The sequence below is a fragment of the Schistocerca serialis genome, chromosome 3, assembly GCF_023864345.2.
Source record: "Schistocerca serialis cubense isolate TAMUIC-IGC-003099 chromosome 3, iqSchSeri2.2, whole genome shotgun sequence".
Lineage (NCBI taxonomy): Eukaryota > Metazoa > Arthropoda > Insecta > Orthoptera > Acrididae > Schistocerca > Schistocerca serialis.
In genome coordinates, this window is record NC_064640.1 from 988,540,385 (window position 1) to 988,566,616 (window position 26,232).

Genomic DNA, 26,232 nt, shown 5'->3' on the forward strand with positions numbered 1-26,232 from the left:
GTATTAGGAATGTACTTGAAAATACTCATGCAGAGTGTTAACTAGCTTAAGGTGTTAGATTAGTTTTTGTGCCCCTGAAAAACATACCCTTTAGGGCTTAGATTGCTTTAAGTGTTAAATCATATGAAACGACAGTAGTTGGTGAAACAAGATCAGAGATAGTTGCCGTGGGCCTGGCACAACTGCTTCACGGATCCAGCCACGTAATTTGATTTTGTACCCATCTTTAGTGCAATTCATGGTGTTACCACAACTTTACAGAAAACGATTGTTTCCACTAGCACCACTTGACATTTGCAGGCTGGCAACAGTGCAGCAAGCTGTCAGTTATCTTTAACCAACTGAGCTCTTCCTAGATGTCAAGTGAACTTGACTCCATTAATGTCTATATTGCTGTTCAGTTGTAATGAGATGAGATCTCGACACATGAAAATGGCTCCAATCCTCTTTTTTCTTTCTCTTCTTTTTTCCTTTTTCCTTTTTTCTTTTGGGGTTGATCCCAAAAAACAAGTCTTTACTTCTGGTTCTACTATAGGCTCTAAGCTGAAATATAAATGGCAAAGATTGATTTATTCATAATACTGTAAATTTTGTGCTGCTGTCAATTGATTTCCTGTATTTGACAATTTTCCCCCTTTTTTTTTGTTTTCAGGTTATGACATGTCTCCATTTATTAGGAGATACGCCAAGTACCTGAATGAAAAAGCGCTTTCATACAGAACTGTTGCATTTGATTTTTGTAAAGTAAAACGTGGGTAAGTTATAAAAAATTATTTCATTGAGTAGTTCCTAAAACATGCAAGTTGGTGAAGAGTGGAAAGGGGTACACAGTAGTTGGTTTAGTTTGTGTCAAAAACGTGACAAACTGTGCTAAACAATTTGTTAGCCTTCACTTGAAAATGGTTGGAAATGGGAAGTCTCCCTCTGCAATGTCTCGTTGCTTTATTGCAACTCGAGCAGCACACTGTAGGTTCCAAATAAGTAATAGTAGACTAAATGGTCGAAAAGTGTGGGGGATTTTTGGAAAGGGGTGAAAATCTGAGCTACTCAAAGCTGGAGGAATAAAGTGGATAACTTGCAATCTTAGTATTGAAGATGCACGAGCTTTGTTATTCGTGAACACACATGTCGAAGTGCTTTGTCCTAATGAATATGAATTGGTATTCTGGAAACTTCAGTTTCATGAATTCTGGGTGTCGATATAGTTACTGAAACCAGTATTCTACCTCTGATTTGCTTTTTCAAATTAACAACTTCTGAACAACACTTACAATGCACACAAACCTTTTGTATAATATAATAGGTTAACGGCAGGCAAGAACAAGTTTAGTGTATGTTGTAATTGCTTTTCAGTTTTATTCCAGTTATCAAAGAATCTTTTTCATTAAATTGACAGTGGCATTGACAATAAGTGTTTCATGGAGAATGGTAACATGAAAGCAGCAACATGAGAACCCATACCTGGAACACATCTAATGCATACAGCAACCCATGTGAATACATAGATATAATTATTCTTCTGTGTGAACTGGAGGAGCTCAATCATCCCAAAAACTTTGTTTGAAATACTCATTGTGTCCATGATGTGATAGGCAACAGGCAAGCTATGTCAGTAATATCATTGAGGCAGCAAGGAATGACAGTAGTAGTGGTAGGTGTTGGCAAAGAAGACTGGAGACAGTGACTAAACTGTGCTCTTTGTATAGAGATAGTCACTTAACTTTCAAGCTGTGGCAAATGTTACAATGTAGCACCAAAGCCCAGTATTGTTTGATATTGTTTATAATGTGGTATCTTGCTGTTCAGGATATGGATTCATTATTATACTCTTGATTTCTTGGATGCCTGACATAGTTATAAATTATTCCATATGTTTCGTTCACCTTTATTCTGATCCACTAAGTAATTCTGAAGCCATGGTAGACACCTTTCCATGTGCAAAATAATTTTATTTTATTTTATTTTATTTATTTTTTTTTTGAAAAATCTTCTGATTAGTTTGATGCGACCCACCACGAATTCGTCTCCTGTGCCAACCTCTTCATCTCGGAGAGGCACTTGGAATACATCCAGCAAATAATTAAGGATGTGGATTGCAATCTGTATCTTCTTCTACAGTGTTTGACCTCTACAGCTTCCTCTAGTACCATGGAAGTCATTTCCTGATGCCTTAGCAGATGTCCTATCATCCTGTCCCTCCTCTTTGTCAGTGTTTCCCACGTATTTCTTTCCTCTTAGATTCTGAACAGAACCGCCTCATTCCTTACCTTATCAGTCCACCTAATTTTCAACATTTGTCTGTGGCACCACATCTCAAACACTCTTCTGTTCCAGTTTTCCAACACTCCATGTTTCACTACCATAAATGCTGTGCACCAAATATACATTAACAGAAATTTCTTCCTCAAATTAAGGCCTATGTTGGATACTAGTAGACTTCTCTCAGCCAGGAATGCCCTTTTGGATAGTGCTGTTCTGCTTTTGATGTCCCCCTTGCTCAGTCAGTCATTTGTGATTTTGCTGCCTAGGCAGCAGAATGCCTTAACTGCATCTACTTTGTGACCATAAATTCTGATGTTAAGTGTCTCAGTGTGTCAGGAGTCAATTTAGAAGACATTGGTGATCCAGTATTCGAATCAGAATTTAAGATTTATATATAAAAACAAAGATGAGGTGACTTACCGAACGAAAGCGCTGGCAGGTCGATACACACAAACATACACACAAAATTCAAGCTTTCGCAACAAACTGTTGCCTCATCAGGAAAGAGGGAAGGAGAGGGGAAGACGAAAGGAAGTGGGTTTTAAGGGAGAGGGTAAGGAGTCATTCCAATCCCGGGAGCGGAAAGACTTACCTTGGGGGGAAAAAAGGACAGGTATACACTCGCACTCACGCACATATCCATCCACACATACAGACACAAGCAGACATATTTAAAAGACAAGGATTTGGAGGACTTAGCATCAAATAAGGCAGGAGGGACAGAAATTCCATCAGGATTTCTAAAATCATTGGGGAAGTGGCAACAAAATAACTATTCACATTGGTGTTTCTGCTACTTCTCATTACTTCAGGCTTTATTCGATTTACTCTCTCCGTATTCTGCACTTGGTAGGCTGTTAATTCCATTCAGCAGAGCCTGTAATTCTTCTTCACTTCCACTCAGCATAGCAATTTCATCAGCAAATCGTGTAAGTTATATCTTTTCATCTTGCATTTTAATCCCACTCCTGAACATTTCTTTTATTTCCATCATTGCTTATTCTGACATACAGATGGAATGGTAGGGACGGAAGACTACATTCCTGTCTTAAACCCTCTTCAGTTCGAGCACTTCATTCTTGGTCATCCACTATTGTTAACCCCCATGGCTTTGTACATATTGTATATTATCAGTCTCTCCCTACAGCTTACCCCTACTTTTTCATAATTCCAAAAATCTTGCTTTTCCAGGTCGACAAATCCTATGAACACGTCTTGATTTTTCTTTAGTCTTGCTTCCATTATGAACTGCAAAGTCAGAATTGCCTCTCAGGTGCATTTACTTTTCCTAAAGCCAAACTGATAGTCAACTAACACATCCTAGACTCTCTTTTCCATTCTTCCATGTTTATTATTGTCGGCAACTTGGATGCATGAGCTGTTAACCTAATTGTGTGATAATTCTCACACTTGTCAGCTCTAGTAGTCTTCTGAATTGTCGATGGTATGTTGCCAGACTCATACATTCTACACACCAATTTTAGAAAGCCTGATGGAATTTCTGTCCCTCCTGCCTTATTTGATGCTAAGTCCTCCAAAGCTCTTTTAAATTCTGATTCGAATACTGGATCACCAATTTCTTCTAAATTGACTCCTGTTTCTTCTTGTATCATATCAGACAAATCTTCCCCCTTGCAGAGGCCTTAACTGTACTGTTTCCACCTATCTGGATTCTCCTCTGCATTTAAGTGGAGTTTCCATTGAACCCTTAGTGTTATCACACTTGATTTTTAATTTCACCAAAGTGTTTTTTTTTCTCCTGTCTGCTGAGTCAATCCTTCAGAAAATTATTTGTTTTTAGATTTCTTCACATTTTTCATGCAGCCATTTTGTCTTAGGTTCTCTGCACTTTCATGGTGCAATTATCCAGGCAAAATGTTTAATCCTAATACTATCCCACACTTAGACTGCTGACACTTCCTGCCGGGTCAAAACTATGTTCTGTAGTGACTGAAACCTAAAATGTTGTTTGAGGGGCAGTGCTCTTATGGCCTGTGCTATCCAGGCAAAACTTGTCCTACCCTGACAACTTAATTTTTGAAAGTTCTTCTCCCAATATATGGGATGGTTGAAAATAGCACGCACTTTGCTACAGAGTGAAAAATTAATCCAGAACTTTTAGTGAAATGGACTACTTCCCCATGACACATGTGGTTAATGTGGAAGGTTTCTGCGGCCATGTTTGAACTCGGGAGACTTTTCATAATGATGGGAAAGATAGTCTCTACATAATTTCATGAAATAAGTGTTACATTTGTAACTGTCTATAAAAAGATTCCCATCTCTTTCTGGTCACAGATGCTGGTGACTGCTGCATATCCCTCTAAAATCTGTTACCGAGTTGGGAGAATTATTTGCAGCAGATTCAGGTTGACTGTCATAAGTCTTCTGGCAGAGGATGTAAAATTTGCGTGCCACCAGTGAATTATTAATCACTGATACTTGTTCTGTGTGTTTGGTTTAAGTGGCAAAGGATGCTTCAGAATATTTTCAGTACTTATTATTTACAATATTAAGTATGCCTGCAAGACAGAATTTGTCATTTAAAAGTAAAGAATAGGTACAAAATAAATTACTTTTGTGAAGAAGGAAAAATACTTCCAAAAAATGAGTTTGTATTACTGTGATACTTCTGATGGCAAATTCAGAATTATGAAGTAAATGTCAATTAACAGAATGCTAAGTGACAATAAGCTTATCCTCTTAAGATAGCTACTCTGGAAAAGTAAATAATTACAAATAAAATGTATCAAAATCCCTGAAGGTAAAAATATTAGTAATTTGCTAAGAATCCTTGATACATAGACTCGTTCATGTTGTCATAGATTCCAAGCATTAATGAAAATGGTAATATAGAATTTTTGTGTACAAAATTTAATTTTGCTTGATTCTGTAATTTTTGTATGAAATCTGCTAATCTGACATGTTCGAAAAACAGAGTTATGCAAAGTAATGAAATAAAATGGTCCAGAAGTAATAAAAAATAGTTGTACATTGATAAACTATTTGCACCAACTTAAAATAACTTCTTACTTAGCTGTGTGTGACTTCTGTGTTCATTGTTTTTTCTTTTACTTTCACCCCAGGAAAGATGATGGAACATTAAGAACAATGAGTGCAGAGAAACTACTCAAAACCTTGCCAGTGCTACAGAGCCAACTTGATGCATTGTTGGAATTTGATTGTACAGCAAATGACTTAACTAATGGTGTCATTAATATGGCATTTATGCTACTCTTCAGAGATCTGATTAGGTTATTTGCTTGTTACAATGATGGCATAATAAACCTGCTAGGTATGTAACTTACAATATAAATTTAATAAAAGAGCATCACAGAAGCACAGATGTATAACTCTTAAGTGCTTTCCTTGTTCCAGAAAAATATTTTGATATGAATAAGAAGCAGTGCAGAGATGCTCTGGATTTGTACAAGAAATTTCTCATTAGAATGGACAGAGTAGCAGAATTTCTTAAAGTTGCAGAGGTAACTACTACTACTACTACTACTACTACTACTACTGCTGCTGCTGCTGCTGCTGCTGCTGCTGCTGCTGCTACTACCACTAATGATTATTATGATGATGTAAAATTAATTTACGAAATTTGTTTACTTGAAAAACTTTTGTTTCAGAATGTTGGTATAGACAAAGGAGACATACCAGACTTAACAAAGGTAAAGTAGTAGTTTGTTTCTTTACTGTGGGTGGAAGGTTAACAGCTTGTTGTTGCAATTTTTAATTTTTTCATGAGCATGCATGTAAATATTAAAGATTGCTGTCATAAAATTTACGCTGCAGTATGGTATTTATGGATTATAATACTTGCAGATACATAATTGAACTATAAAATCTGTTTCCAGGCTCCCAGTAGTCTTTTGGATGCTCTGGAACAGCATTTAGCATCACTGGAAGGCAAGAAGGGCTCTGCAGCAAACACACCTACTCAGACTGCAAGGTGAGATAGATGTAATAAAATCTGAAAATTGTTTTAAAAATTACTGTTACTACTTATTGATAAGGTTGAGGTTACGGATATGAAAGTAGCTAGGATGATTGCTGTAATAGTAGATGGGAACAATGGCAGGAGGGTGTCCACAATGAGGAAATCAAAGAAAAACTGGGAATGAACTCTACAGATGTAGCAGTCAGGGCAAACAGGCTTAGATGGTGGGATAATTTTACACGCATTGAAGAAGCAAGTTTACCCAAGAGACTCGTGGGTTCAGCAGTAGAGGGTAGGACGACTCGAGGTAGACCAAGGAGAAGGTACCTGGTTTCGGTTAAGAATGGTTTTGAAGTAATAGGCTTACCATCAGAAGAGGCACCAATGTTAGCACTGAATAGGGGACTATGCTACAGACTGAACGCTGAAAGGCATAATCAGTCGACGACGACGACGACCTGTTATAAACTGTTTTGAAATTTTTCAACAAATACAACAAAATAATGACTGAGGAAATGCATTCAGATGGAAAGGATCATTCAGCAGCAAAAAAAGTCTTGGATGAAATGTGTTCTTTCCTAATAAGTTTCAGGAGGCATTAAACTACTCCAGTTCATGGTATTTACGCTTTAGGTACTACTTTGCAACACAATTTTAGGAAGTGGATTTTGTATTATAAGAGGAAACAGTGGCAATAAGCCTTTTTGTGCATGGGTACACAGCCACATCAAATTCCTTGATCACTTTCCTGGGACATTCATTTGTTATCTTATCTGAAACACACTCTTTATTGTAAGTGATCATCTCATTCTGCCTCTTCAGTCATTATGAAACATAACACACATTCTTACATGCTTCCATTTGTCTAAAACCTAAGAGTTTCGCAAAAACTGATCGAAACTTCTATCACATCCATCTTTATAGTTTCTCAAGCTGTGGATGGTTAATGTTTGAAGTTTCTTAATGTGTTGCCAGTTAGTGGCCTTTTTAAAAGGGTTATTTGGAAAGCACAGTCCAAATAGCTGTAACTAATAGAGCGTCCTGTGAACAATGAAATTCACATCCACTCAGGCTCCTGGCATGCCTTACTCGTAAGAGGATACCATTTGCATGGTTATTGTCATTGTGTCCAGTGTAAGCTCAAAATGTGTAGAACATTCTCAGTTACTTAAATGCAGTCTGTGATCCCATTTTTGACAAAGTGACACTGGGGCACTGAAAATCCATTGGCAGATAAGTGAAACGTATGACTACAATGTGATGAATGACAGCAAAGTGTGTAAGTGGGTGAGAGCTTTCAAGGATGGAGAAGAAAAGTTCATGAAAAACTGTGACCAGGCTGACTAGCAGTGACAATAGATTTTGTCAAAACCATGGACGAACAGATTTGTGAAGTCTGGCAATTCACTTGTTCTGGCAGAAAGTGCTTCCAACAGATGATATGAAAGAAGTGTTTAGGAATGTTAGCTTTGCAGATGGCAGACATCTATGACTTAGGTGTACAAAAGTTTGTAGAATGTTATGATGAATAGAATGTCAAATCACACTTTTCAGCCGTCTAAATTTCCAAATTGTTGTTTTATTGGGTTGCCAGTTTCGTCATTACTACACCATCTTCAGGCCCACTGATTGCTCCAGTCCAGTCAAAATAGGGGCCAGCATTCAATGACTGGTATTTGTAGATTTTTGAGACAGCGATCACTTTCTGAGGTGATCGTTATCTCAAAAATATAGGGATACCAGTTATTGATGTTGGCCCATATTTTGACAGGACCAGAGGTGGGAATCTTTCTGAATGTCAGTCAGGGGGTCTGAAGATGCCATATTATGTCATCGAAATTGGTAGCCCAATAAAGTAACAGTTTCGAAACTTAGACTGCTGTACTGAACAGCCAAGGTCCTGCAACCATCTGTTAAAAGGTGGACATAGTTATGACAAATATTTAAACAAATATGGAAACTTAGTGGAAAAATAAACATGTAAGGAATTAGTTTTTGGAAAAATCTGTGATGGTTTGTTCTAGAAGAAATTGGACCTTACTCTCTGGATAACTCTCGTATTTTATTTGGTGAGTGAATGACCACAAGCATTCTGTAATGCTTCTAATTATTTAACTCAAGGCAGTACGTGGGTCTTTGTGTAGGATGTTTACCATAAGGGTGCATAGGTAGAAGACACCATCAGACGGTATGTTGTTCCTATAATTTCTGCTGCTTAAATTTTCTGTACTATACTATCGCAAAATGTGGAAAGAGTACACTGCAACCTGTTAAAAACTGAATCTCAAGTAGTGGCTGTCTTCCTGTTTCTGAAAGGCATAGCCATTTCTTATGTGGGTATACTACTTGGAAGATGGGGCCAAGAAATTGTTTAACATCTGTTAACCTCTGTCACATGCTGTCAAGTGCCTTGCAGAGTATAGGTGTAGATGTTAAAAACTGGCATAGCTGCAGAAGTGGAGGCCCAGCTACTGGATGACTGAGGCTGAGGTAGTGCATTAACTATGGTTCACTGGAAAAAAATTTATAGAGCTTTTGTATGTGTTAAAGATCTTTGCCTGACAGAGGTTCTCCTTGCTCATACCTGAGCAAAAGACTATGCCAAAAGCAAATGAAGGCCAAAATTAGCAACTTAGTCATCCTGATCCAGAAGATTTATGACTGCCTAATCAGATGCAGCAATTGTTGGACACATTTGGAATCCAAAACCAAAGGTCGTAGCATACTTTGGAAACCTGCATTCAGACAACAAAATACAAATATATCATAAACAAAGGCTATGTTCTGTAGTTTCTGAAAGATTGCCATATAGTGAAGTTGACAGATTATCCCTGTAAGGCATGGTCACAAAATATTTCCTGGATCTTCTGATATGAGGATGTGAGGCAACATCCATTTCCCAGACTGGCTGTGAGCGTATTGTGTAAACATGAAGTGGCATGGCTGAAGGTGGAGTGGATTTCAAACCAGCAATCGACCAGTAATGTACTTGCCCACTGGATTTCCCAGAGTGATATGGTCAGACACACATGGTTGAAGAGGTGCTTAGGATGAACGTGTCCAAGGTGGCTGATTTCAGTTCGATTGATGTTTTGATTGATTACACTCATTTGGCCATTTACATGGACATAAGTCATCTGAAAGCAGTGCTACCTTTGTAAGTTCTAATACAGTCATTAAATGCAGCTCAAAAAGGCACTTACTGTGAACAGGCTGTTTCATTAGAAATGTTAAGCATGTGTGCACATAATTTCTATTTGTCATTTGTGAAGAAAATATCATGTGGTTTGAGGAGGATTGGGAGGGACACTTCTCAACTTTTAAATATTATCTGTGGATTGTATATGTTGCCAGTGGTGGTACAATTCGTTGATTTGATGTATTTTGGCATTCAAAGGAGGAGACAGAAAAGGATGGACTTCGGCATGCTGTGGGTAGTTGTGGTCCAAGCCACAGAGGATGTACCTTGTGCATGAGTTTTAGGGTGACTTTGAACTATTAAAGTGATAGAATTTGGATGGAAGTATGCCACTTAGTGCTTTAACTTTTTGTAGGGATTTACTAAAAATCACTACCAGAGCTAAACTTGAAATCTGGCAACCAGTCACAACTCTAAATTCTGCGAGTATCTGACAGCATGCAGCATGGGGTGCTTGGAATTATTTCTGTTGTGTTTGAGAATTGCTATTGGTTAGCCTGAAAGACTGCATGAATATTTACAGGACTTAACATTCATTAACATACTACTTAACACTTTATGTGAACTAGTTACTGATCTATAAACGATGTGTTGGGAGATTTTATAATAATTGCATTTGGGTTGAATAGTTGAATTCAGCAAATGTGCTTGCACTAACAGTCCAGTTCTGTAAACAAGCAGTGTCTGCCATTCTTTCTTATAAATGCATTAATTGTCTACTTTATAGGGTCACTATTCTATTTAGTATGTTTGTTGAGTAATTGGATCATAAATTGGTTAAAACTTGTCTTTGGTGTAGCCTATTATTTATCTCTGTTCATAAATTATGCTGTCTTACTTCTAAAGCATGTGAAACTTAAAAAAAAATTTTGATGGCAGGATAACTTGAGAAACAAATCTTGACTAGCTTAGCTGCAAAGCTTAATGCAATGGTTTGTGACCCAACCGTACGACATATAACAAGTTGTTCTTAGATGTGGGTCGTGCATTTTCCCATCTGCTGCAAGCAAGTATTAGGTTCCTTTGTTGGCTGATGTGCCCAGATAAAGCATCAGTCAAACATGACTGTGCTAACCTCAGATTTAGTGGTCAGAGGGCCCAGTGTACAGCCTGTCAAAAACTGAACACAGATAAAGTATGAAAACGGGAAGGTATACTGGACTGTGAAAAAAGCAAAATAGACATGGTGAATGATCAAAGAACAAAAATGTAAAATATAGAGCAGCCGGGAAGAGACAGTGTCGTGGTGAAGTGATTAGTGATGAACTGCCATATGGGCAAGCTGTGTTAAAATCTCCCATGTGTCAATATTTCTTTTTTTCTGTTTTCTTTTTTCCTGCTGTTTGCTTTATTCAAATTTGTCTGTCGTGGTGTAATGTCCATTGCCAACAGCGAGGTGTAATGAAAGTTGATTCTGCACAACTACTCTATTAGCAACAGGACGTGGCTTTCAAATGGGAACCACAAACTTTTGATAGGGCAACGAGTCAACTGAAATCTCCACCGGAAAACATGTATGATGTGTCATTCATGGCACTAGTGACAGTCTCTCTCATATGATAGGAAACTCTTATCGATGCATCTAGTTTGTATGACTGGTGAGTGAGTGATAGGCCTCCTTGCCCGATACAGGTGATCGTAGGACTGTGAATGTGAGCACTCCCAAAGAAATGATGAAAACATAGTTCACACCTTTTCAGTGTTTCCATTTCTGAGAGGCATCCATATTGCATCTTGCCTGCTCTCGCTATTATCACATTTACGTGGGACAGTAACATATTCTTAACACATGACTTGTATTCTTTAACCATTGTGTAGTATGACAACTGCAAAGACTACAGAAAGAGAACAAACATTTCCGTGACCAGACGGACAGTTCATAACGTTGTATGTATGAATGTATGAATGAATGAATGAATGGCACGAGGGAGATTTGATCAGCGCACGTCCCTGCGGCAGTCCAACACCATAACTTCACTAAGATGTTATTGGTATATCCAGCTGATCTATATTGAACTTCATATTCTTGGATCTCTCTCTCTCTCTCTCTCTCTCTCTCTCTCTCTCTCTCTTCCCCCCCCCCCCCCCCCCCCCCACCCCCACCACCACTCTTCAGCTCGCTTTCTTCCCCTTTTCATGCTTGAGCTGTGTTCAGTTTTTGACGGGGTATGCACTGGGCCGAGTTTCTTTGTAAGTATTTTAGTACAATGAGAAATTCATAAGGATTTTGAAGAGAAATGCCATGCAAGTTAAAATGCTGTATAATATAGGCACATTATCCCAGCTTCCAATGATGGAGATGACTGCTTTTTACATAATTTTTTCCTATCCTCCTCAATTGTGAAACATGATGCCCAATGACGCCTTCATATGGAGCTTATGTGAAGAGCCAATTGCAGGGTGGACATATTAAAGATGTAGTTATGATGCTGTTTGGTAGCCAGGACTAGTTCCTGAATTAGTATGAGTCGGCTCGTATACCAGTGGGTGAAGGTGTGGTGGAATGTGTGTGGTATGCATAACAGTAGGGCTAATGCTCATCATGGTCACCTCTCATGGTGCTAATATACAACCATCCCCCCACCCTCCCCCCCAGTATCTGGATATTAAGTGTTCGAATGGGATGAATGATAAGTTAAAATAAGTTTCTCTTTGCTTCTGTAATTTACAGTAATCGCACCAATGTTAAGTCTGGAGTTTCTGCACTTTCCTCAACCAGTACAGCATTTGGGACAGCAGCTGCCAATGCAAGGCTAGACTCCCATACCAATGGTATTGATGAGTCACTTAAACAGCAAGTATTGGCAGAAGAAGAAGCTGCTATGAATCAGTACAAGGTATGTCAATAAAGAAGACATCAGAAGTTGTGTGTGGGTTTTCTTTGTGTTGGGAATGGAAAACTATTGCAGTAGGGAACTGTAGACTACAAATCCTAGTGTGAAGGTCCTGAGTAGCCATTTCCACGGCATTCCTAAATCACATAATCTTACTGTCATGTAGCATAACGCTGATTCTGTAGTGTTGAACGAATTATGTTGCATGTGTTTTATGTTCCAGGAAAAAATATTTGTCCCATTTGTGATTTAATAAGTTACTATGAGGGTCTGCTGAAAAGCTGTGCCTTTGAATTTGTGAAAACTTACAGCTTGTTAAATAAACATTAACATTCTACATCTTTGTTCTTCATGTCTACATATTTGTCAAGTCACCCTGGTGATGAACACGTTTCTCCCACCGAGACAAGTTTGTCGATTCTGTTACTGTAGAATATTTGGCTGTTGGAAATAAATCACTGCCTCTACTTACAATGCTGCATCACCATCAAAGTGAAGTTTTGTTCTCTAAGTTTTGGGAAAAGACAAAAATTGGATGGGGCCAAGTTGGAACTCTATGGAAGATGATAGATGAGTGATCCCAAGGTGTCAAATTGTTGCAGATGTTGCCATACTTCTGTGTTCTGGCATTGTGTGTGAATGAACTCTTCAAATTCAAAATTTGTTTACATTCCTCTGTTCCTCACACAGTCATTGTTAAGTTACAGTCATGCTATAAGTTGGAGCTGACTAGTGGCAGAGGGCTGCAGATATGAAGATATTGAGAATAAAGATGTTGAATGTTAACCAATTGTTTTATTTAAAAATCCTTAAGGGATTACATGAAAACTTGGAGGCATTACTTTCCAGCTTGCCCTTCTATGTTAGATCCCCTCACTATGAAATAAAATTTTATACAGCATTGGCATTGTTAGTTGATATCATTCACACTGTCATTTCCCAGCTTCTCTGCAGCAAGGGTGAAAGTATTAATGACAATGAGGAATATAGTTTAAGTATGTAAGAAACTTCTGTTGAACATACTTCTCTGCTGCAGTGTGTCATAAAGGAAGCTGATAGTTTTTCTATTCTCACTTAGTCTGCAAATCAAACAAAACAAAGAAGCTTTATCTTGGTTATTGCTCTTGTGAAGAATCTGATGTACAATACAAAATTTCACTCGTCTGCTCCTGTAACTAAGATCCACAACTGCTCCCTGTTTCACATATTCTCACATTCTCTCTCAGTATACTGTGTATTAATACTTTAATTTCCACAATATTTTACCATGTCTGGTATTTTATTGTCTTAAGCAAATAATCTTGCGGGCTTCTATTAATTTTATTTCTTACTGTATCTGGTTAAGTAACTTCACTTCAGGCTTCCTAAAAAAGGTAGTATGTAACACAGTATACAAAGTGCTTCACATACATATAGTGTCAGTAGAAATTTTGCCAAATATTATTTTGCTGACAAAACTCGCGGAACCTTAGCCGAGATACTGAAATAATGAAAATGCTTACCAACAAATTGTTTCTTGTTTCAGGCAAAAGTTTCGTCCCCAACTAGTGGCAGTCAGAGTACCAATCCATTCTTAAGCTCTCCTACATCAGCTACACCTGTAACCACTGCTGCAACATCACAGCCAATTGTTGATTTGTTTGGTTCCCCCACATCAGGTCCAGAATCTTCACAGGTATGTTACATTTATTGCTACATATTATAAATTAATTCCCTACTAACTATATAGTGGAGATGCCGAGTTGCAGACACACAAGACTACTAAACACACAAGCTCTCAGTGAGAAGGCCTTATAGAGTGAGGTGGCACAGTAGTTAGCACACTGGATTCACTTTTGGGAGGACGACAGTTCCAACCCGCATATGGTGACACTGATTTAGGTTTTCTCACGATTTCCCTAAATCGCTTAAAGCCAATGCCAGGATGGTTCCTTTGAAAGTACTTCCTTCCCCACCTTTCACCAATCTGATGGGATCGATGACCTTGCTGTTTAGTAACCAACCAACCAACCAACCAGAAAGCCTTGTCTTGTGTGTGTGTGTGTGTGTGTGTGTGTGTGTGTGTGTGTGTGTGTGTGTGTGTGTGTTTCTTCTTTTTTATTTTAGAAGAAGGCCTTCTGGCCAAAAGCTCATGTGTTTAGTGGTCTTTTTGTTTTGGTTGTCTGTGACAGAGTACCTCTGCTATATGGTGAGTAGTAATCTGTCCTTTTCATAACATTGTCATTATTCCATTGTGGATTTTCCTTTGGAAGATTATTTAGTTCATTACTAAATTGTGTGCGTGTGAAGAGATAAACTTGGGAACAACTGCAAGGATTTTGATACAGTTTTCATTAATAGTGATTAAAGAGGAATGGTTGTGTAAATGTTTTTCTGGGGTGTGTGAGAAAAGAGGGAGAGTCCAGTGCAGAACAAAGCACAAATGAAAAATAGTGTGGTCTAAAATCTTGTGGGAAAAGAAATAAAATCTCAAGGAAAGAAGTATTTCTTTCTGAGTGTATTGAAGACAAAAATTCAGACAATAATGGATTTCTGTATGACTGGTAGTTTGTCACTTTCCTTCTATTAATACAAACACAGTTTGCTAACCTTGGTACAAGAATGTGCTGTGGTTGTCTTGGACATACTTCCTGCTTGATGACACTGTAGAATAGTTAAAGGTATTGCTATAGTAGTGTGGTGCCTGAAGTTCTTACTTTCATGTAAGACTCTGTACTACCAATAAATATCCATGGTACAAAATCTGTTTGTCAATGAATTTAAACAGAGGGTATTTTAGTCTGGGTAGATACAGAGGTTGGACAAAATATGGCAAGATAAAAAGCACAATACATTACCATGCTTAATACAGTGTAGGAAAGCTGGTAGCAGTAAAAAAAAAAAAAAAACCTAGGGATCTCGAAATAAATAAAAACAGGTCCTCAGTGGTTTTCAAGGCAATATTACACCGTTCTTGTAGCAAAATATTTGCAAGTTAAAGTAATAACGATTGGAGGTGGATAGCGATTGCACACCTTTCCCTCAAAAGTAGATCACTAAGGCTGAATACTATTGAAATCTGCTGATGGATGGCCAGGTGAGATGAGAGAATTCATCTTTGTTAACAAAGTGTGACTAGTTAAGACAGGGACCCTGTTGTCGAGGAACACAATGTCACCATTGGGAACAAACACATTGTACCATGGATGGAGCTGATAGTCATATAGTCCTTAGCAGTAATGCAACCTCACATAGTAACCATGGTGACCATGGAATGCAATGATATGGCAGCACAAATAACAAAACTTCCATGTTTCATTCCTGGTATGTAAATTCAGCCAGAAATTGGAAACAGTTTCAAACAAGACTCGTCCAAAAAAGTTATATTCTCGCATTACTCCATAGTCCAGGATTTATGGCTTTGGCACCACGCATTTGCATCACTGATGTGGTTCTGGAATTCCAGCTCGCTGTAATTTCCTGCTTTTGTAGCTGCCTAACTGGTATTTTGGTGCTGACTGAGTTTGCAAGTGTGACAGTAACCTCTGCAGTGACTTTTGCTGCTATTGTTCAATTATTTTTCTTCACCATCCTCTTCAGTGACAGCCTCAAGATTGCCCAACATAAACTTTACTACATGTTGTGACTTAGTGGAGGATGTTTCTATACTTTCCCTATATGCATTGTAAATCTTAGAATTGGTGCCCCTTTGAAACACTAAACACTTCAGATATGTTGGTTATGGAAGAGCCCACCATAAAAGCACCAACAATTTGCCCATGTTAGACTTGACTTAGCTCAGACATAATGCACTCAAGACTAAACAGAACATTTTTCTGAACATGACTTGCAGTGTATTAATTACATTGCAAAGGTGCCATTTGTGGACAAATAAAGAAATGTAGCATGCAGACTTGGCTACATCTTCATTTATGTTCAGGTGTGCATTTTTTTTGCAGGCCTATCTAGATTTTTTTCTCCAATGCCTGTACTGTTACTTCATTGCACACTTTCAATATAAAGTACAGTCAATATAAGGTTTTCTAGAGCTGTCTGATTGAAAGTGCCAGTAAAGTCAGAGCTAAGAACCGAAAAAATTTAATGGCTGTATAATTTGTGAGAGTGTGGTGGTGCAAAACATCACATGGCATATGAGCTAAAACCCTTATTTGCCAGGAAATTGAGTGGAATATTAACCACTCATTACATAATGGAAGTATTTGGTGGTAGACGTGTGTGGCTGGGTTACTGATGGGTAAACATTGGCCTATGGATCTAAAAGTTCAGGGTTCAGTCTTTACTTTGGTCTTGTTTGGATACTTACTGCTTCTTTCACATGTTAAAACTTTGACACATGAAAAATGACTAGGTGTGTTGTGGTTCAGAGTGCCCATTCAATTGCAGATTTCCTTGAAACTGGCTAGGAGGTTGTCAGTAAAAGAAATCTCCTCCATCATGGCCATGCTGAGTTAGGTGACAAAAACTTCAAATCAGCTTTAAGGTCACAGATGTTTTTGTTAATTACAAAAATAAGTAGTGACTCTGAATGCCTGCTATGTGCTTTGGGATAGTCACTAAGATTGATTATGCAGCAGTTCACTTGTCTTTATGGCAGCAACTTAGATATACTAAACTAGTTAAGGAAAAAGAAATCAGATTGCTTTTACTTTACTTACCTTTATTACTTGTATGTTACCTACATTTTATAGTATAGCTTTGCACTGCCAGTGGTGCTTGAGGTCTGCAGTTAAATCTCTACTCTTCTCCTCAGTTCCGTCCCAAATTGTTTGGGTTAGTATAAGGGGCAGTCAAATGAAAATGACAGGGAGAAAAGTGAGTAAACTGTTAATAAAGTTTCAAAAGTTACCACTATAACTGTTAACACATTTTTCAGTGACACACTTGGTCAGTGCCTTTATGGAAAGATGTTTGTGGTTTCCTACAGAACTATGATTGTACCCTGGTAAGCACTCTTTGTCCAAAGTAAATCATGGCCATGGACCTTTTTTTCAGGGCTTCAGAATATGGAAATCATGTGGGGAGGGATAGAGCCTATATTGAGCATGTGTAATGGATTCCCAGTGGAACTTACTGTATTCATATGCACCTTAGCAACATGTGAGTGGGCATTATCCTGCAACATTATGCTATTTAGTCTACACTCCAAAAATTTCACTGGGAAGCCCCTGCACACCTTCCAGTCCCAATCTTTCCCCATGTGATTTCCATCAATCTGTTTGAAGCATTGAAGAGACATTTGTGACTGTCAATGTGCTTCAGACAAACAGATGCATGCCTGGCTACAATTGTGGTTCCACTGGGAACTGCAAAATTTTTCCAGGAAGACATGAACTATCTTGTCTCACAGTGAATAAATGTAGTAAGTTAAGGTGATTACCTTATTTCTAAAGTTTACATACTTTCTCCATCTGTGACATTTTCATTTGCCTGCCCCTCATACACACTTCCATGTAATTGTGTAGTTCAGCACTGTGCAAAATGGATATGGACTGTACTTCATGTGTGTGAGACATAACAGGAATTAGCTCCACTCTGGAGGCTACTTGATGGTGCATTGTCTAGTCAAAAGCTGTGGTATGTGTGGTGCCTCTGGAAAATGAGATGATGCTAAACTTTCAGATAAACCAGTTATCACCCAAGGATGAGTAAAAATCTAGGGAGAGTTCGTAAAACTCTGGATGCAACAAATGTAATTTTTTTCTAGTCAGTCTTCCAACTGGTTTGAGGTGACCCACCATAAATTCTCCACCTATGCCAACCTCTTCATCTCAGTGTAGCACTTATAACAAACGTACTCATTTATTTACTGGATGTATTACAGTATCTGCTTCCTACAGTTTTCACCCTCTACAGCTCCATAGTACCACGGAAGTTATTCTTTGAGATCTTAAAAGCTGTCCTATTATCCGGCTCCTTCTGCTTGACAATGTTTTCCAAATATTCCTTTCCTCTTCAATTCTGTGCAGAAACACCTCATTCCATACCTTATCAGCCCACCTAATTTTCAACATTTGTTTGTAGCACTACATTGCAAATTCTTTGATTCTTACTGGTTCTGATTTTCTCTGTCAGTTTCACTACCATGTAATGCCGTGCCTTGCTCTGTCCATCATGGGTTTTTCACTGGCTATGTACCAGAATTCCATTCCTTCCTGTACTTAGTGATCACCAATACTGATAAGTTTCTCACTGTTCTCATTTCTATTGCTTCCCATTACTTCCATTGTCCTTTCATATACTGTCACAGTTCTGTGCTCATTGCTGTTAATTTCCTTCAGCAGATCATGCAGTTCTTCCTCAGTTTCACTGATGAAACCATGAAACCAAGGTCATGACTGAATCGTATAGATATCCTTTCATCTAGAATTTCAGGTCCACTCGTGAACCTTCCTTTTTTTTTTTTTCTCTCCATCATTGCTTCTTTGGAGTATAGATTGAACAGTAGAGGCTGAAGACTACATCCCTGCCTTACACCCTTTCTAATCTGAGCACTTTGTTCTTGGTCTTCCACACTTATTGTTCCCTCTTGACTCAAGTACATCTTCTACAGTAAGTATCCCCCTATAGTTTACCCCTATTTTCCACAGAATAGAAGAGGGAAAAAAAAACTGGCACCATTTGATGGTGAACACCTATAGCCATCAAATCCTATGAACGTGTCTTGATTTTTCTGTAGTCTTAATTCCATTATTGACCACAATGTCAGAATTGTCTTTGTTGCCTTTACCTTTCGCAAAGCCAAACTGATTGTTATCTAAAATATCCTCAATTTTCTTCTCCGTCCTTCTGTATATTACTCTTGTCAGCAGCTTCAATGTATAAGCTGTTACACTGACACTGCAATAATTCTTACACTTGTCAGCTCTTTCAGTCTTAGGAATTGTGTGGTGGATGACTTTCTGAAAGTCGTCTGGTATTTCACCAGACTCATACAATCTACACATCAAGGTGAAGTTGTTTTGCTGCTGCTTTCCCCAACAATTTTAGAAATTCTGATGAAATGTTGTTTATACCTCCTGCTGTATTTGATCTTAAGTCTTCCAAAGCTCTTCTAAATTCAGTTTCTAATACTGAATCCTGTATCTCTTATAACTCTACTCCTCTCTCACATCAAATCTCCCCCCTCATAGAGGCCTTCAGTGTACTCTTTCCACCTATCAGCTCTCTCCTCTGCAGTTAATAGTGGAATTCCCATTGCACTCTTTCATGAAAGGTTGTTTTGACTCTTCTATAGGCTGAGTTTGTCTTTCTGACAATCGTATCTCTTTAGATTCCTTCCCATTTTTCATGCAGCAATTTAGCCTTAGCTTCCCTGCACTTCCTAACTGTTCCATTCCTCAGTGACTTGTATTTCTGTATTACAGTATTTCCCTGAACATTTTTGTACTTATTTCATCAATCAACTGAAGTTAACTTCTTTGTGTATATGTTTTTCTTTGCAACTTCTGTTATTGCAGCCCTGTGAAATCCTGCTCTCGTTTGTGGAATGGCACTTTACTTTTGGAGACCACTCCTGATGCTCAAGCACAAAAACTGCTTGTCGCCTCTCTTCTCCAGTTCACCTGTTCGTGTTGAGGCCCATAGAACTTCGAATTCTTCCTGTGGTGTAATTTACACCTGGCTGCTCGACAGTCTAACAGAGGCTGAAATCCGAGCTTACCTCTATGATCGAGGTGTCATTGCCGTCAATCGTGTAATGAGAGGTAGATTCCTCCTTAGTTCCCACCCACACTCTTTTTCTCTCCTTTGATAGAGTGATACTTCTGTCCGTGCTCAAAGCAGGCTATGAAATTCACTGTCCAGCCGTACATTCTGAACCTGTTGCGCTGCTACCAGTGTCATAGTTTCAACCACACTAGAACGACTTGTTGACACCCAGCCAAATGTCACCTGTGGTAGGGATGCAAGAAGGTGATTGTCAACCTCCTCCTCCCTGCTGTATAAACTGCAATGGTGGCCATCCCTCTTTCTCTGGGGATTGTCCCATGTATCTTGATGAACAGGCTGTTAAAGAGGTCCAGGTAAAGGAAAAGGTGCCTTACCCAGTCGCTTGGAAGTTACTAGCTAGTCGCAAACCCTGCATTCTCCCGTCTTCTACCTATAGTTCTGTTCTTGTTACCCCCTTGCTCCAAGAAGAAAATGGCCACACAGACATGACCTAAAATTCAGCACTGAGGTTGTGAAATTTTCCAGTGTCAAGGTTGCATCACTGTCCTCCCCATCCAGCTGTGCAACAAGCCGTCAAACTCGTGCCTCAAGGGGCACAGCTAGACAAGCGTCAGGACAGGAAGAGTACTCCTGTGACTACTTCAATTTTCCACTGACAAAACTGTCTGTATTAATTTCTGACAATGCAAATGGTTTCTCCCATCATCTTTACATCTTGGGCCTGTTGCCCTCCTGTTTGTTGAAACTACGAAATTCCTGGGGCTCATGCTGGATAGGAAATGCTTGGTCCTGCCATGTCTCTTAACTGGCAGCCTGCTGTACAGTTACTCAGTGTCCTACGTGTCCTTCCTAGGGTGCCAATCGAACCACCCTCCTCTGTTTGTACCAGTCCCTTGTGTGTTCAAAACTAGACTATGGGTGCTTTGTTTATGCATGTGCACGCCCATGCATCTTACACCATCTCAACACTATCCACCATCGTGGCATCAGTTTGGCCATAGGCACTTCTTACACCAGTCCGGTTGAGTGTCTGTATGCTGAAGCCGCTGAACTACCACTGTCCTACTGCCATGACTTTCTCCTCAGCAGGTATGCATGCCGTTTGTCTGCCATGTGTGGCCACCCATCCTGTGCCTCCTTCTTTGACGATTCCTTTGATTGTCACTATGGGGGTCGTCAGTCTCATGAAATGCGTCTGCTGACGTTGCTGCCAAAGCTTCAATCCTAGTACTTCAGCCCATGAGTACTTATATTCTCTCCAATGATCTGTGTTGTCATCTGTCAGGTGGTGGTGTCCCTTTGGCATTGCCAATGGATGAGCTCAGACTTATTAAGCATCTCTGTGGCTTGGACAACCTCTCGGCCCTCCCACTGGTTGGTAGTTATTTGAACTTGGCTGCGTATTGGGCACTGCCTTTTTAGCCATTGTCATTTGCTAAGTGGCACTACCCCACCACTTTGTTCACATTGTGCCAAAGTTTTAACTGTTCACCACTTCCAATGGAATGTCCACTTTTGACCTTTTACATTCCTGTTCGGGTTTGCCGTCTGAGTTATCAGCTGTTTTAGCAAATGACACATGGGCTGTTGACCGCGTCTTACTTTTTATCCGCCAAAGCAATATGGCGAAGGCCATTTAATTTGTAGTTTTGGACCTCCATTTCTATATGGTGTCTTTATCAGCCCTTTTTCCACGTGCCTGTGTTTAACCGTCTGTTAGGATTGATATATAGTCGTTTTTAACTCCTCTGTCTTAAAGTTCTGTAGTTTTGACTGGGGTGCACACGACCTCAGTTGTTTTGTGCCCTAAAACAAAACAAAAAAATATCCACGAAGTATGTGCATACTCTGTTACTGATGAAATCAAAGCTAAGGTGCTAGCATTCTGGATGTGGTGAAGTTACGTACCCTCTTGATTGAGCCCCTGACAACACAAGGGTAACAATGCTGATGCTTGAGGTGCCAGTCCACCACCCGCCCCCCTCCCCTCCCCATGCATGCTAAGGAGTACATGCCCGTTTTTCTGTGGCATCAGCATTCCTGGCGATGTCCATTGTGAAGGATGGTATTTGCTGCAGCTGGATGACACCCACAGGAAGAGCCCATAATTGGAGTTGGTGGCATTAGGGTGGACATTTTGCACATGAAAAACAATAAATTACGTAAAAAAAAAAGTAGTTTGTCCCAGCAGTCTTCAGACAGGAACTGAAACTTACGTATGGAAAATTATAACCCTGTGGCTTTCCTTACCCTGGCTACCCCATTGGAAGAGGGACCATGCAGACATCTGGGAGTGAAACAATATAAAATATTTAGTACGTACTTTAACTGATAGGGATACTCTTATCACAATAAAATAATTTTCTGTGGAACATATTGAAGATAAATTTCAAGCAGTTTAGTCATAGGGAGAAATGCAAAATGTATATCTGTTTCAGTCCTCAGCTGCACAATCTACAGGTCTTCAGGCATGTGAATATCTGGCTGACATACCATTGCACCACTCGAGACTTCAAATATTGTCCATCTTTGATGGAGAACTAGCATTCCAAAGAGGCAATGAGCTATGGGATAATCTTCAGTGGCAAGACACACTTTGCCCGTCACATTCAAAAAGGTACAAAGGATAATAGAGCAGATAAGGTGCCTTTATATTAACCTTGGAAGATAATGTCCACCCAGAAAAAATCATGATCTACAGGTGTGGCATGAGATGGTATGACCCACAACCTGTGAGGTTCTTAGGTTGCTTGCACTAAAGTCATATGTCATCACACTGCCCAGTGGGACCAAAATGTGGCAACTGTGGATGATAACTCCATGAAAGAAGCCCTCTGAGTTACAACTTTTTGCCTGCGTGCATGCGTGTCCACCAATTAGACGGAACACAATCTTCCTCGTCACCAGTTTGCCCAGTCTTCTAGAGAAACAAAATACAGGAATATAAATTTACTGATCGCCTGTCGCATACTGAGGTATGTAAAAAAATACGAATGGCTACATCCTGTTGATATGACGTCTAATTATGCAAAAGTCGCAGTTGTCACTCCCACTGCCTCACCTTTTTTAAAAGTGTCTCCCACTGCCCTCCCCTTGCTGTTCTCACTTCAGTCTTGGGAACCACTACCCACACATGACTAGAGCAGCAGCTACTTCTTGTGGCACCTACCTGTGACAGGTATCCTCCTTCATAGAACCCACAGATCGAAGACTCGACGCCAGCCTATGGCCAAAGGAACTGACCTGTGGGGTCACAGGGCTACCCACTCTTCATCTGTCCCCAAGCTTGTCACACATAGGCTCTTGAAAGAGTGCTGCCCACCAAAGATAAGGCTGCCCTGGTGACCAGAGAGGTGAGGTCCTTCCTCCCCAAATTGTCGCAAAGATGGGTCCCAGTGCTCTGTGATTATTGTCCATTGTGTTGCTGTGCTGACCCTGAGGGGCCATGTGGAAGGTTCTGTACATAGGTTCACACTGATTTGGTCAGTGGATTGATTCCACTTTGTACCATTTCGGAAGCAATAGTGGTGTGAGTAAAAAGCACATCAACAATCACCATTTGCAACGTTTACATACATCGAGGCAGGTCACTGACTTACCATGAGTTGACCAACTTAATCCACCTACTACTTCCTGCCCTCAACTGAGGTATTTCAATGCACACTGCCCCCCTGTGGGGAGTACCACTTCATCTGATAGGAGCCTTCTGATTGGCAATCTTCATAGTGACCATGATCTGTGTAAGTGATAATGCTCCTACCTACTTCAGTGCCACCTGTGATACCTTTTCAACTGTTGATCTGAACACCTCTTCTCCCAGTCTCAAGGCTTCACTGTATTTCACTATCCATGATCTTTGTGACAATGAAAACTTGACCGTGATCGTGTCACTTCCTTGCCACTACTAGACAGATGGACCTCCACAATGGGAGCTTTGAAGAGCTAACTGGCAGTTGTATGCTTCTGCTATTACCTTCGCCCTCTGTCACATTGCATCATTCCCCCCAGGGGGTCCACAACTCTTTTGTGGACACGTGCGTAGCGAGCACGGGACCCCGAGCTAATGTGGCCCTCCCTCCTTTCCGGGCTGCATACCTTCCCTTCCCTTTCCGCATCCCTCCCCGTCCCCCATCTTCGCCCCCCCTCCCTCACCTCTGGCTCTTTCCTTCCCTTTCTCCCCCTCTGGGAGTATGGTTTGTGCCTACGTCCGGAGACGGACGCTCGAAACTGTTCAAAATTCCTTGCTTTTACGCGTGCAAGTCCTCGTCCTTCCTCTGTCCTTCACTTTTCCTTCCCTCTTCTCCTTGCCCTTTTCTCCGCTGCGGCGTTTGAGACCCCCTTTTCTTTCCTTCCCCTTTCTCTTTTTTCCTCCCTGTGCGTGTCTGAAGGCCGACCCACGCACTTCCATGCGTAGCCGGTGACGGGGTAACGCATAATTCCCCGCCCCGGGTAGACAGGTAGGACACGTATGTACCCCCTGGTAACGGCCAGGCCCAGGGAGGGGTGATTACCCGAGCTGATACCTTCCGAAAGTGCCGATTGGTCCCTCCGTCCGTTTGTCGGGAGGTGTGACCTGAGGTGTGAACAATCACCTAAGGCGGGTGTGCCCTCGGTGAGGGCCCCCCACAAGGGAGGAGCGCGCCATCGGAGACGCCGGTAATCATGGGGGATTCTTCCGCAATGGTTTCCTCACCTTCCACTATGTCTGCTCACAAACGTAAGTTCACTGAGTCTCGGCCACAGTCAGTTCTTCCATCGTTGCCACAGTTCCTTGTTGTTTCTCGGTCTGACGAAGGTCACGACTTCTCCACGGTCAACCCTTTCATTATTCAGAAAGGTGTCGACGCAATTGCGGGTCCTGTAAAGTCTTGTTCCAGATTACGGAATGGCACCCTGTTGTTAGAAACACACAGTGCCCTCCAGGCTCAAAAATTGCTGCGTACTTCTCTGCTCCACACCTTCCCTGTCCGGGTGGAACCGCACCGTACCTTAAATTCCTCGCGTGGAGTCGTTTATACGCGCTCCCTCGATGGCTCGTCTGACGAAGAAATTCAGCACTACCTGTCTGACCAGGGCGTCACGGCTGTTCATCGGGTTATGAAAAGGGTTGACTCGAACATCATTCCAGCCCGCACTGTCTTCTTGACATTTGACAAAGTTCAACTCCCATCAAAAATCAAAGCAGGCTATGAGATAATTTCCGTTCGCCCTTATGTCCCAAACCCTACGCGTTGCTATCGATGTCAGCGGTTCAATCACACCAGCCAGTCCTGTTCCAATCCGGCCAAATGTGTTACGTGTGGCAAGGATGCCCATGAGGGTGCTTGTCCACCTCCATCCCCTCGCTGCATCAACTGTATGGGTGACCACGCTGCTTCCTCTCGAGATTGCCCCGTTTTTAAGGACGAAAAGCTCATCCAGGAAATAAGAGTGAAGGAAAAGGTGTCGACCTTTGCTGCTCGAAAGTTACTTGCCAGTCGACAGCCCACCGTGCCTCAGAAAGGTAAATACAGCACTGTCCTTGCTTCTCCTCGGCCAACAAAGGAGGCGGCCACGCAGACTTGCGACCTCACATTTAGTACCACGGTCGTCAGATCGGCCAGCGCAAAGATCGCCCGTTCAACCTCACCACTTTCGCCTGCCCACTCTATGGCTCACCCTTCGTCGGGTTCTGCTAAATCTCGAGCCCAAAAGTCAGACGCCAAGTCTTCGAAAAAAGAGCATTCTCGTGAAGAGTTTTTACGTACTGCAACTTCACAACCATCGGTTCCTCCTTCATCTAAACATCATACCTCCAAGAAGGCTACGAAGAAATACAGTTCCTCTCCTTCTCCGCCAAGGCGTGTCCCATCTACAGCACCACCTGGCGGAAATCGCCCTCGGCCATCTTCTGTGTCGCCGAGGCGCACTGCTGGTGGCCGGTCAACTGGCCGATCGTTGGTGGCAGGAGCTGCTCCTGACCAACCTATGGATCAGGATCTTCTGCCTTCGACTGAATGCCATTCCATGCTGTCGGTCGCAAGCTCTGAGCAGTCGTTGAGTTGACAGCACCCTTGGTCACGTTCCTCTATTTTCTGTTCACCCTATGTCCATTATCCACTGGAATATCCGCGGCATTCGCGCCAATCGGGATGAATTGTCGATCCTCTTACGATCCTACTCGCCGGTCATCTTGTGTCTTCAGGAAACAAAGCTGCGTCCCCATGACCGCTTTGTTCTCCCTCATTATCAGTCCGTCCGATATGACCTCCCCTCTGTTGAAGGCACTCCAGCCCATGGAGGACTCATGATTCTGCTCCATGATACTATCCATTATCACCCAATCC

General features: G+C 40.9%; 1 protein-coding gene across 8 annotated transcripts in view; it reads left to right on the forward strand.

Annotated features, from left to right (window-relative positions):
- LOC126471438 (phosphatidylinositol-binding clathrin assembly protein LAP-like) overlaps window positions 1-26,232 on the forward strand; it is a 182,015-nt gene that overhangs the window by 118,222 nt on the left and 37,561 nt on the right. For all 8 annotated transcript variants that reach the window (XM_050099601.1, XM_050099602.1, XM_050099603.1 and 5 more), the window contains exons 4-10: window positions 653-755; window positions 5,349-5,557; window positions 5,641-5,747; window positions 5,895-5,936; window positions 6,123-6,217; window positions 12,076-12,241; window positions 13,764-13,913. In XM_050099601.1, the coding sequence (XP_049955558.1) occupies window positions 653-755; window positions 5,349-5,557; window positions 5,641-5,747; window positions 5,895-5,936; window positions 6,123-6,217; window positions 12,076-12,241; window positions 13,764-13,913 (872 nt within the window). The remainder of the gene's footprint in view (window positions 1-652; window positions 756-5,348; window positions 5,558-5,640; window positions 5,748-5,894; window positions 5,937-6,122; window positions 6,218-12,075; window positions 12,242-13,763; window positions 13,914-26,232) is intronic.